This window comes from Ascidia mentula, chromosome 2 (genome assembly GCF_947561715.1).
Source record: "Ascidia mentula chromosome 2, kaAscMent1.1, whole genome shotgun sequence".
NCBI classification, from domain to species: Eukaryota; Metazoa; Chordata; class Ascidiacea; order Phlebobranchia; family Ascidiidae; genus Ascidia; species Ascidia mentula.
In genome coordinates, this window is record NC_138567.1 from 16,864,379 (window position 1) to 16,876,537 (window position 12,159).

Genomic DNA, 12,159 nt, shown 5'->3' on the forward strand with positions numbered 1-12,159 from the left:
GTAACGAGTGCTAGCTTCAATGCTTTAACTCACAAATATTGAAGTCTCGTACAAGATATGCGCATATATTGTTCGGAGTAGTTCCCCTATATTATTTGCCTGTGTTATTCTGGGGGAGGTAGAGGTGAATTCACCCATTCTGTGGTAATTCCACCCATTCCATTTCTTGTAGTTTCATATGGACTGTTACCATATACGTTTGAGCCATCTTCATTGAAATATTCTTATACCTGATTGGTGCCAGACACACGGAGATTACGTAGAACACGCTCAAAAGCGCAACAACCTCTATTCCAACAACAATATGACAAGCAGTTATTTTTAAGGCAGTTTAATTCTACACAGGCACGAAGCTGAAAGATTTTGTATCCGGTTCATGAAATGTGGTTTGCTCAACTTGCCTTCATCATCTTTCATTTAACCATTCTGGGATTGAAACCCATAGAATTTCCAGCACGCATCTTTGAGGTGTTTCTTCACCATGCATACAATCCACCATCCTTTATATATGTTGCCATTATAGGTGATACTTTTGACCAGCCTTACAACGTGCTGAATTGCAGTTAAACGCCAATATTTCTTGCTTGCCTTTATCTTTCGTATTTAATTCTCAAGCAATGTAGCTATGTGAAAGCATATTGGGGTCGTTTGAACAACCACTTGGCGGCTCATGGCTCATGTCCCTTCTTTCGTATAAAAGTTGGTTGTTTTGTTTCACTGCGATTTGTTGTTGTTTTTTTTCAACAGCGTAATAATAGTATTCGTGCAGTGAAGCTGTTTCCTACTGCTCTGAGCCCACTACGTTTGTTTAATTTTTTTCGGGCTGTTAAACTACTTTCTGCAACAAAAATTACTGATTATTAAATTGCTGTGGCAAACAGCATGGTTTTATTGAACAAATCGGTTAGGTTATCCCGATATGTAATTTTCAGTACATGGATCGGGTGTTTTTTTACGAAGTGATGTAGGCCTACCCCCTTAAGGATGTGCAGCCTAGTCGGTTGCCTGGTTCGCCTAATGGACGCGCCGGCCCTGAGCTCTGGTTCAACGATAATAAGGTTGTTACCTTATCCATATCTCGGCGGAAAACAGTGCTGGAAGCTTCGACAGCATCTGCCAGTTTTTTGTCAGCTGAGTAAAGTTCCTTGCAAGACTTGAATGTTTTTTTATCGCACGACAACGGCAAATGATGTTGACTTTTCTTGAAGTTTTTGGTTTGACGATGTCCTTGATTATTTGGTAAGAACTATCGTCACTGCAAGTCAGAGGAATTGGTTCACTCCATTAAGATAAAAACACTAACCAAATTGGTCACCAATGTGATTATGAATGAAACCTGGATCAATTTAAAACCGAAGGCCCCTTGCAGGCTGTCGATCGCTCCCCGTATCGATATAATTATATATTAAATTTCGCAAAGCAATCTGTACACAGCTCAGATGGATTTTTGCGTGGGTACTCAACTTTTCCTTTCTGTGTTTCCTTTTTGGCAGTTGGAGAAACTGATGATGCCTTTCCAAAAAGGCGAAATATATTTTTCTCATTACAAAATCCATCTGAGGTGAAATGTTGTGAAAGCTCGCGCCAACTTCTTTGCTCCCTTGGCAATGCGGATGACAAGAGGTTAAGAGGTTAAGGTACTTGCCACGTAGACCTACCTACCATGTACGAAATCGCAAATTCAGCAGGAATGACCCGTGAGCGCTCATTATACAAAGAGTTATAGCCACTTCCTTTAGGTTAAATTGAGTGGTAGCATCAGTCCTGGATAAAGTAGGGCTCATCGCCTTGCAAGCAAGAACAACGATTGGTTTAGCACAAAACAAAAAAACTCGGCTTGCAAACAACTGGTGACCTGTTACGGTCGGCCTTTAAGCACTTTAATGCTTGACCTGAGTGGGCGTCTGACACGAAGCTTGACCCCCATGCTTCATGTAAACGTTGTACCTAATCTTTAATGTTTGCGAAGTCAACTTCTCATATCTCCTATGTCCTGGTCTTTAAGTGGGTGGTGATCACATAACCTGACATAAAGGATAATGTACATCGTTTGCCACTTTAATATTAACCGACCTACAATTCCTATCCGCGTATTTTTGTGGGAAACGGCAGCAAAACATTATATCACGTGTATTGGTACCGCACAACAAAGAGCAAAATGTGGGCATTAAGTGGTTTCAAATGGGTATTTGCGGTTATTGGCAAAGTTAACTGAGCAAATATTTGCCATGTTTGTCTGTAATCAGTGCGAATAAATCAGTGCCAATTCCCGAACCAAAGAAACATGCAGGGGAATTTTGTGGTGTTGAGCAAAGTAAAAGATTAAAGGCGCATGTTCTTTTCAAATAAACAGCTTATGTCATGACAATATATTTTGTTGTGTCTTTGTTTTGGCTCCAGGAATGACAGAAAAGGGGCTCGTCGTATTCCTTTGCGTTACTGTAAAATCTTTCTCAAACACAAACATTACAACTGACATGCTTAAAAATGTTTTCAAATCATTTCAGAATTGGTGCAAAAAAAACAGTAAAGTTTGAAGAATATCATGAATACATTTTTATTCATTCACTTGATGATTGCGCATTCAAATAATAAAATTGCATAAATATGAATTAAAATGGCGTTGATGCGTTAGTGTAAAATGCCACTAGAAGAGCAGTGTGCCACCGAACACACCTCCCAATCGACAGTCCTTTGGCTTGCAACGAAACAGATGGCCTGCCGCATAGTTTTCAATCAATTCACCTCCAGACCTAAAAAACATAAACAAATAATGCAATAACGTTAAGACGTGCACAAAAGAGTTCGTTGTCAGTATCAAAGTGATTTTGGTGCTTTTAAGAAATGCACTGTTACTTTCTTTACACCTTTCAAAAACCCACGTCAAATAAACTCCGTATATTCCAAGTTCTGAGACGATTTCTGTTTTTGTGGCTTTCCTATCGCTTATAATGAAGTTCGTGGTTGGTTTTGGTCGTATTAGATCCATTAAAACGTAACCACTTCTTTTTCTGTCTGATCCTATTTCTTCCAAAAGTTTCGCCATTTCATTGCCGTATATGTTGTTTCCTATGAAAAACACTGATGTTGTTACACTTACGTCCATTCCTTAGGCATAACTGTATAAAAAATTATGAAAAAATGCATATTTCTAGCATAGAAAAGAATTATGATAAAAATTGATTAGATTTTGCTGTACCTCCACCATCTCTTTGTGGTTTTAAAACATAGCTGTGTCTGTCTTTCATGGCCAGGTTAACGGCTAAGTTTCCTTCTCTGCCCTAAGAATAGGTTAAAAAACATGAAGTCATATGTGCAAAAAAGCCACATTCATCATTGAGAGCTGCAGACAGTGTGTACACGCACTGTTTTGACCTGTAAGGTCTTATCAGTGCAGCTGTTGACAATGGCACTTTGCTAACGTTACACTAGCAGGCACACAGATTTCCACTCTGTGGTACCTTTCGGTCAACGTCGATCCGTTGGGTACCAAACTAGGGACCAATTAACACAGACGAACCACCGTGGAGCACACTACGGCCAAGAAACTACTTGCTTTAAATGCTATCTTAGTGCAACAGTCAACAGGTACACTGATGAGACAGGTCGAAACAGTGTGTACACTTTGTCTGCAGCTATCAAAACATGAAGTTACCATTTCCAGGGAGTAAAAGCCACAAAACGTTCGTCTCATTGTCGTTGCAGCTTTTTGATCCAAAAACTGTTCCAACACCCCGGGTCTAGCAAGCACTTCTTGCATCTTCTTGCAGCCGAATAATTGCTGACCAACAGACGGACACTTTATGGCGTTGCTAAGTTCCATGTCTTGTCTTGCTTTCCAAATCTATACATATGTTGTTCGATTAATTTGCCTTTGAACATTCGATGCGGCGGCCACGACACTTTACAGTGTTACTGGCTGCGATCCTGCGGCAAACAGTAAGACTTTATCAGTACCTGTGCCATTTAATACTAATGTTTATTGTTCGTGTGCGCATCAGGTATTCAAGAAATAAAAATGATTTGATTTTAAAAAAAAAGTAAACTACTGAAATTGCATTGACTGAATTGCCGGTTATGCGTATGCGTGGCCCAGAGATATTCAGATTTACCATCAAACCACGCACCTCTTCACTGTAATGTTCTGGCCGATACCCTCCGCGATGATACACCACTCCCACAACCAAATCATCACTATTTCAACAAAATATTTTCGTTAAATTGAAAATAGACAACGCTATACAAAACATTACATCAACAGTGTTCCATTTGGTTTCAAACGCAAACGTCCTGGCAAAGAACTAAACTCAATTCTTTTGATTTTAATCTGAAAGTCCAAAGTGTTAATTTCGTATTCCAACATTCGTTGGTCAGGAACATTTCGTTCGTTGTCTTCCACTACAAACGCAATACAAGCGTCTGGGTTTCCAAACATTCTCCAGCCGTTAACCAAACCATTAGCCAATTTGGCTGTAGCCCTGTTTTCAGGAAGTTGCTGTGTTAGATGCGATAGCTGTACATTTTTCAACACTCTAGAATGAACATCTCGAATTTTTTGCGTTCCAACACCAGCCAAGCCAGCAGCAATAGTGTTGGTTTCAACATGTTTCGGGCAGACCTTCTTGGTTGTGAAATCAAAGTCAAACATGTAATCCGTGCGTATCAACGCCAATTCGGGAACCTGGAATTAGGGAATTTTTGATAGTGTAAGTGCAATAATTTTAATAATCTGTTAATTATGCCAGAAGGACAGATTATTAAAATAAAATATATCTGGAAGCAACTGCAACATATAATATTAGTGTATTAAGTACGTAAATAATTACAAACACGCACGAAATTGGGTTATGTAACAACGGACTTGCGCTGCTTTTGATGATGCAGAATATTTAATATGCTCCCTGTTCAACGGTGGTTATCTTCGTTGAGTGGAAAATACACAGCAAAGTAAATAAACTCAATCGCTCTCCTGGTCAAAGATTTCATTGCGGCCGGCTAACTTAAGATACGAGCATACAACGAACTGTGCAAACAAATTTCGGGCATGCCTTGCACAAAATTATCCCGCCCACGTTGCAAGAAAATGATATATTGGCTGCTGACGCATTACAAGAAATAGTTCGTTTCGTTAAATTTTGTGCACAAATCGTGGTGCTTGCTTTTTGTGTGCACTGGTTTCAAAGCTGGGTTCAGTCAACATATAAAATAATGACCATCTTTTCCGCATTACATATAATAAATTATCTGACCGAAGCGAACATGCCTGATGTTTTTTCATGCTTGCTCCATGCTTGAAAATCTCAAGCAATCTTTGAGTGAAATCGTCATCAATTCTAAAAATAAATGTATTTAAACCGATTGCTGAAAAATCTGAAAAAAACATTTCTTACCCCTGCAAGTTGTCTACCATAAACTGCGTGTTATTGACTACACGATGCATTAACTTGTTGACGTCAATCTGGAGGGACAGAAGAACGTCAAGAACGTCTTTGCTAACTGGTGTTGGAAAAAGTGTAAACGGGCGGTGATTCAAAACACCCTGAAAAAAACGTTTTTGTTGACGTAGGAAGTTTTAGAGGATTATGCTGATCTACAAGAAAGCGTTGTTGAAATTGTCTAATTAATATAAAATTGACCATGCAAGTAATATAATGGCCTATACACAATGTACAAATTTTTGTTTGTTATTTTCAATGAATCTGAAAGCTTTACGAATTATTTGTGCAGTATTATGGAAGTAAGGAGCTTACCGTTGTTTTTCCTTCTTGATTTCTAACGTGCAACAATATTCCGTTTGCAATGGCAAAATCTACAGCATCCTCTACCAGTTCATCAGTAACATCAACACTTTCAATCATTTTTTCCAATGGTTGTGTCATGGCCTTCAGTAACTGTCTACGTAACTGCCTGTTGTTTGTCCGGTAGTGATCTGGTCTGTCAATCTTCCCTGTTCCCCGACATAAAACTCACGAATTGGCGGGTAACTCATTGACAGTTCGTTGCCTTCGCAATGGCGATTCAGTTCACCCGTTGTGATGAAAAATGTATTGTTCCAATATTAGAACGCTGTATTCCGATAACGATTCTCAGATGAAGGACTTCCCGCAGTGTTTCCAGCAAAGTATGATGGTTGGAAACTTTCAGTGCCATGCACAGTTGCTAAATCAACTAACAAACCTAATTGATAAAAAGGCTTTGTTTCTGTCTCACAGCATGAAAATAAGTACCTCGGGGATAGATAATGCTCTTATAACTGTGCTCTTGCGGTCCAACAGAGAAATAACTCATTGCATTGGAAGCGCCACACGAAAAACGTAACTAGATTGTTAAGCGAAATTCATTCAACAAAATACACGCTGATTAAGCAGCCGCTGATCGTCTTTATCATAATATATAATTATTGCTGCACGAACGATGATATCGCAATTGGCTAATATTAAACGCTGTTTCAACTGAAACCATTATTAACTCTACTGCTTATGCAGTTTCAGAATCATTACTCGTAGTTTTACTTGGACAAACGCATTTGTTTGATATAAATTCCGTTCTTGCTTTGCAACGTAATGAGTGACTCCATTATAGACTCTGGTGTTTCTTCATCCAAGTACAGATATCGTTGAAGTGTTTGGGCAAGCGATATCTTTATTTCGTCCATGGCGAAGTTCTGACCAACGCAGTTTCTGGAACCAGCGGAAAATGGCAGGAGACCATGTGGAGAACGATTGGCGATGTTTTCCTTTGTAAATCTCTCTGGGTTGAACTCCTGAATATAAAACAATACAAAGTTTTTAATATGGGGAAACAGTCACAACAAAAACTTGGACATCTCAGCTATATTATTTTGATCATTGGGTTCACTGGCATTGCAGCCAAGTCTTTGTAGCCAAGCTGGGCTGTACGGTTGCGATGCCGACGAACCTAACGATTGGTTTTGTTTTTATTTTTTTTGGATTTCCCAAATTTGAAACCTTTTTTGTGATCTGAACTAACAGATGAATGAAAAGTTTATGATTTGTGACTTTAGCAAAGGTGCTTCAGTTGTTTGTAGATGTAAGTTTTTCACCAACATCTGTATTCTTACCATAGGTTTATCCCAAACATGTCCACTGCGGTGAAGAGCAAAAATGGCGAAAATACAATCGGTCCCTTTCGGTATCACTGTTTCGTACTGTTTGTTCAATATGCTTTCTAAGGTCATTGGCTCTTCCAACTTCCTGCCACTTCCAAATACGGGAGTATATAATCGGAAGATTCTTTGATGGTTTGAAATAAACGAAAGGCGTTAAATACGACTCTATGCTTGTTACTTTTCTGATAATCTTATCAGGAAACTGGCACATTTTCGCGTGTTATTTTTCGGGAGGAACGTGATCTAGGCGAAATTGCCATTTAAACCATATCATCGCCTGTGGGCATTTGCGGTTATTGGCAAAGTTAACTGAGCAAATATTTGCCATGTTTGTCTGTAATCAGTGCGGATAAATCAGTGCCAATTCATGCGTACGGCGCTTCTCTTAATTGATGTCGGGGCTTCTTCAGCGCACGTGTACCAGTGATAGCGCCGTTTGTCAGTTGTCTGATCATGATGTACTTTTCTCTCTCACAATTGAGCATGAGTAAATTGTTTAAAGGCGCATGTTCTTTTCAAATAAACAGCTTATGCCATGACAAAATTTTTTTGTTAATTTTGTTTCACATACGTTATGAGAGGGGACTACAAAAGCATGTGTAACGCTCCAGCGAAAAACGAAGATACTGTGCAAACAAATTTCAGACCTAACTTAATTTGTTCATTACCGAGACATGTTTAAAGCACAAATGTTTGTCCAGACACAAATCCTAAATTTTTTCTTTTCTATTTTATTGTGAGCGTGATGTTTATATTTTTTAATTTTGTGCATGGACTATCCTGTTTGTTTCTTTTGTGCATTTCAAGCGAACCTGAGCTAGAATATGTTGCCAAATAACATCATGGCGATGACGATCACAGCGACGCCCATGTTGTGTCTTCGTTTTGGCTTCAGGAATGACAGAAAAGGAGCTTGTCGTATTCCTTTGCGTTACTTTAAAATCTTTCTCAAACACAAACATTACAACTGACATGCTTAAAAATGTTTACAAATCATTTCAGAATTGTTTGAAGAAAACAGTAAAGTTTGAAGAATCGCATGAATACATTTTTATTCATTCACTTGATGATTACGCATTCAAATAATAAAATTGCATAAATATGAATTAAAATGGCTTTTTTACGTTAATGTAAAAAAGCTACTAGAAGAGCAGTGTGCCACCGAACACACCTCCCAATCGACAGTCCTTTGGCTTGCAACGAAACAGATGGCCTGCCGCATAGTTTTCAATCAATTCACCTCCAGACCTAAAAAACATAAACAAATAAATAGTCCACTAACGTTATGACGTACACAAAAAAATTCGTTGTCAGAATCAAAGTGATTTTGGTGCTTTCAAGAAATGCACTGTTGCTTTCTTTACACCGTTCAAAAACCCACGTCAAATAAACTCCGTATATTCCAAGTTCTGAGACGATTTCTGTTTTTGTGGCTTTCCTATCGCTTATAATGAAGTTCGTGGTTGGTTTTGGTCGTATTAGATCCATTAAAACGTAACCACTTCTTTTTCTGTCCGATCCTATTTCTTCCAACAGTTTCACCATTTCATTGCCGTATAAGTTGTTTCCTATTTAAAACACTGATGTTGTTATACTTACGTTCATTCCTTAGGCATAACTGTATAAAATATTACGAAAAAATGCATATTTCTAGCATAGAAAAAAATTATGATAAAAATTGATTAGATTTTGCTGTACCTCCACCATCTCTTTGTGGTTTTAAAACATAGCTGTGTCTGTCTTTCATGGCCATGTTAACGGCTAAGTTTCCTTCTCTGCCCTAAGAATAGGTTAAAAAAAAGATGAAGTTATATGTGCAAAAAAGCCACATTCATCATTGAGAGCTGCAGACAGTGTGTACACAGTGTTTCGACATGTGGACTGTGACACTGTGCTAGCTTTACACTAGCAGGCACACAGATTTCCACTCTGTGGTACCTTTCGGTCAACGTCGATTCGTTGAGTACCAAATCAACACAGACGAACCACCGTGGAGCACACTGCGGCCAAGAAACTGCTCGCTTTTCCATCTACCTGCTATTGTAAAAGCTAGCTCAGTGCCACAGTCAACAACTACACTGATGAGACAGGTCGAAACAGTGTGTACACCCTGTCTGCAGCTCTCAAAACATGAAGTTACCATTTCAAGGGAGTAAAAGCCACAAAAGGTTCGTCTCATTGTCGTTGCAGCTTTTTGATTCAAAAAGTGTTCCAACACCCCAGGTCTAGCAAGCACTTCTTGCATCTTCTTGCAGCCAAATAATTGCTGACCAACAGATGGACACTTTATGGCGTTGCTAAGTTCCATGTCTTGTCTTGCTTTCCAAATCTATACACATGTTGTTCGATTAATTTGCCTTTGAACATTCGATGCGGCGGCCACGACACATTACAGTGATACTGGCTGCGATCCTGCGGCAAACAGTAAGACTTTATCAGTACCTGTGCCATTTAATTCTAATGTTTATTGTTCGTGTGCGCATCAGGTGTTCAAGAAATAAAAATGATTTGATTTAAAAATGAAAGGCACGCAATATGCGTTGGTGAAAAAGTATACTACTGAAATTGCATTAAATGATTTGCCGGTTATGCGTAAGCGTGGCCCAGAGATATTCAGATTTACCATCAAACCACGCACCTCTTCACTGTAATGTTCTGGCCGATACCCTCCGCGATGATACACCACTCCCACCACCAAATCATCACTATGTCAACAAAATATTTTCGTTAAATTGAAAATAGGCAACGCTATACAAAACATTACATTAACAGTGTTCCATTTGGTTTCAAACGCAAACGTCCTGGCAAAGAACTGAACTCAATTCTTTTGATTTTAATGTTAAAGTCCAAAGTGTTAATTTCGTATACCAACATTCGTTGGTCAGGAATATTTCGTTCGTTGTCTTCCACTACAAACGCAATACAAGCGTCTGGGTTTCCAAACATTCTCCATCCGTTAACCAAACCATTAGCCAATTTGGCTGTAGCCCTGTTTTCAGGAAGTTGCTGTGTTAGATGCGATAGCTGTACATTTTTCAACACTCTGGAATGAACATCTCGAATTTTTTGCGTTCCAACACCAGCCAAGCCAGCAGCAATAGTGTTGGTTTCAACATGTTTCGGGCAGACCTTCTTGGTTGTGAAATCAAAGTCAAACATGTAATCCGTGCGTATCAACGCCAATTCGGGAACCTGGAATTAGGGAATTTTTGATAGTGTAAGTGCAACAATTTTAATAACCTGTTAATTATGCCAGAAGGACAGATTATTAAAATAAAATATATCTGGAAGCAACTGCAACATAATATTAGTGTATAAAGTACGTAAATAATTACAAACACGCACGAAATTGGGTTATGTAACAACGGACTTGCGCTGCTTTTGATGATGCAGAATATTTAATATGCTCCCTGTTCAACGGTGGTTATCTTCGTTGAGTGGAAAATACACAGTAAAGCAAACAAACGCAATCGCTCTTCATGTCAAAGATTTCATGAAGCCGGCTAACTTGAGATACGAGCATACAACGAACTGTGCAAACAAATTTCGGGCATGCCTTGCACAAAGTTATTGAAACCAGTGCACACAAAAAGCACCACGATTTCACGTTGCAAAGAAAATGATATATTGGCTGCTGACGCATTACAAGAAATAGTTCATTTCGTTGAATTTTGTGCACAAATCGTGGTGCTTTTTGTGTGCACTGGTTTCAAAGCTGGGTTCAGTTAACATATTATAAGTAATGACAATCTTTTCCGCATTGCGATATTAAATTATCTGACCGAAACGAACATGCCTGATGTTTTTTCATGCTTGCTCCATGCTTGAAAATCTCAAGCAATCTTTGAGTAAAGTCGTCATCAACTCTAAAAATAAATTTATTTAAACCGATTGTTGAAAAAACTGAAAAAAACATTTCTTACTCCTGCAAGTTGTCTATCATAAACTGCGTGTTATTGACTACACGATGCATTAACTTGTTGACGTCAATCTGGAGAGACAGAAGAACGCCAAGAACGTCTTTGCTAACTGGTGTTGGAAAAAGTGTAAACGGGCGGTGATTTAAAACACCCTGAAAAAACATTTTTGTTGACGAAGTAAGTTTTTTTGCCCGAAACGAGATCTACAAGAAAGCGTTGTTGAAATTGTCTGATGAAAATAAAATTGACCACGCAAGTTATATAATAGCCTTTACACAATAAACAGGAAAAAGGTTTTGTTACTTTCAATGAATCTGAAAGCATTACAAATTACAATTTTATGGAAAAAGAAGCTTACCGTTGTTTTTCCGGATGGATTTCTAACGTGTAACAATATTCCGTTTGCAATGGCAAAATCTACAGCATCCTCTACAAGTTCATCAGTAACATCAACACTTTCAATCATTTTTTCCAATAGTTGTGTCATGGCCTTAAGTAACTGCCTGTTGTTTGTACGGTGATGATCTGGTCTGTCAATCTTTACCGTCCCCCGACATACACTTAAAACTCACGATTGGGCGGGTAACTCATTGACAGTTCGCTGACTTCGCAATAGCGATTAAGTTCACCCGTTGTGATATAAAATGTATTGTTCCAATATTAGAACGCTGTATTGCGACAACGCAGTTAAAATACCTCAGATGAAGGACTTCCAGCAGTGTTTTCAGCAAAATACGAAGGTTGAAAACTTTTAGTGCCATGCACAGCTGCTAAATCAACTTATAAACCTAATTGATAAAAGGGCTTTGTTTCTGTCTCACAGCATGAAAATGTGGTAGCTCAGGGATAGATAATGCTCTTATAACCGTGCTCTTGCGGTCCAACAGAGACATAACTGATTGCATTGCAAGCGCCACTCGAAAAACGTAACTAGATTGTTAAGCGAAATTCATTCAACAGAAAATACGCTGATCGTCTTTATTATAATATATAATTATTGCTGCACGAACGATAATGTCGCAATTGGCAAATTTTAAACGCTGTTTTAACTGAAACCATTATTAACTCTACTGCTGATACAGTTTCAGAATCATTACTCGTGGTTTTACT

General features: G+C 38.6%; 3 protein-coding genes across 3 annotated transcripts in view; 1 reads left to right on the forward strand and 2 right to left on the reverse strand.

The window, feature by feature from the left end:
- Nucleotides 1-12,159, forward strand: part of LOC145890420 (protein NLRC5-like) — a 327,828-nt gene that overhangs the window by 273,805 nt on the left and 41,864 nt on the right. The window lies entirely within an intron of this gene.
- LOC145890256 (glutathione synthetase-like) lies at nt 2,648-7,198 on the reverse strand. Its single transcript, XM_082981276.1, has 11 exons — nt 7,082-7,198; nt 6,523-6,763; nt 5,751-5,947; nt 5,391-5,539; nt 5,264-5,333; nt 4,254-4,681; nt 4,128-4,194; nt 3,656-3,844; nt 3,200-3,281; nt 2,883-3,069; nt 2,648-2,753 (listed from the first exon to the last, which is right to left on the reverse strand). Exons 1-11 carry the CDS (start codon nt 7,196-7,198, stop codon nt 2,648-2,650), a joined length of 1,833 nt encoding a protein of 610 aa, XP_082837402.1.
- LOC145890257 (glutathione synthetase-like) lies at nt 8,272-11,536 on the reverse strand. Its single transcript, XM_082981277.1, has 9 exons — nt 11,408-11,536; nt 11,053-11,201; nt 10,926-10,995; nt 10,002-10,321; nt 9,753-9,834; nt 9,270-9,458; nt 8,828-8,909; nt 8,511-8,697; nt 8,272-8,377 (listed from the first exon to the last, which is right to left on the reverse strand). The coding sequence occupies exons 1-9, from the start codon at nt 11,534-11,536 to the stop codon at nt 8,272-8,274; spliced, it is 1,314 nt and encodes a 437-aa protein (XP_082837403.1).

Coding starts and splice junctions, on each gene's coding strand:
- LOC145890256 (XM_082981276.1), bottom strand. CDS start 7,198: ATGACCTTAGAAAGCATATTGAACAAACAGTACGAAACAGTGATACCG. Junction 3,845..4,127: donor CAGAACATTACAGTGAAGAG/GTGCGTGGTTTG, acceptor ACATATGTATAG/ATTTGGAAAGCAAGACAAGA. Junction 3,282..3,655: donor GCTTTTACTCCCTGGAAATG/GTAACTTCATGT, acceptor ACCTATTCTTAG/GGCAGAGAAGGAAACTTAGC.
- LOC145890257 (XM_082981277.1), bottom strand. CDS start 11,536: ATGACACAACTATTGGAAAAAATGATTGAAAGTGTTGATGTTACTGAT. Junction 10,996..11,052: donor ATGATAGACAACTTGCAGGA/GTAAGAAATGTT, acceptor ATTTATTTTTAG/AGTTGATGACGACTTTACTC. Junction 8,378..8,510: donor ATATACGGAGTTTATTTGAC/GTGGGTTTTTGA, acceptor TATGTTTTTTAG/GTCTGGAGGTGAATTGATTG.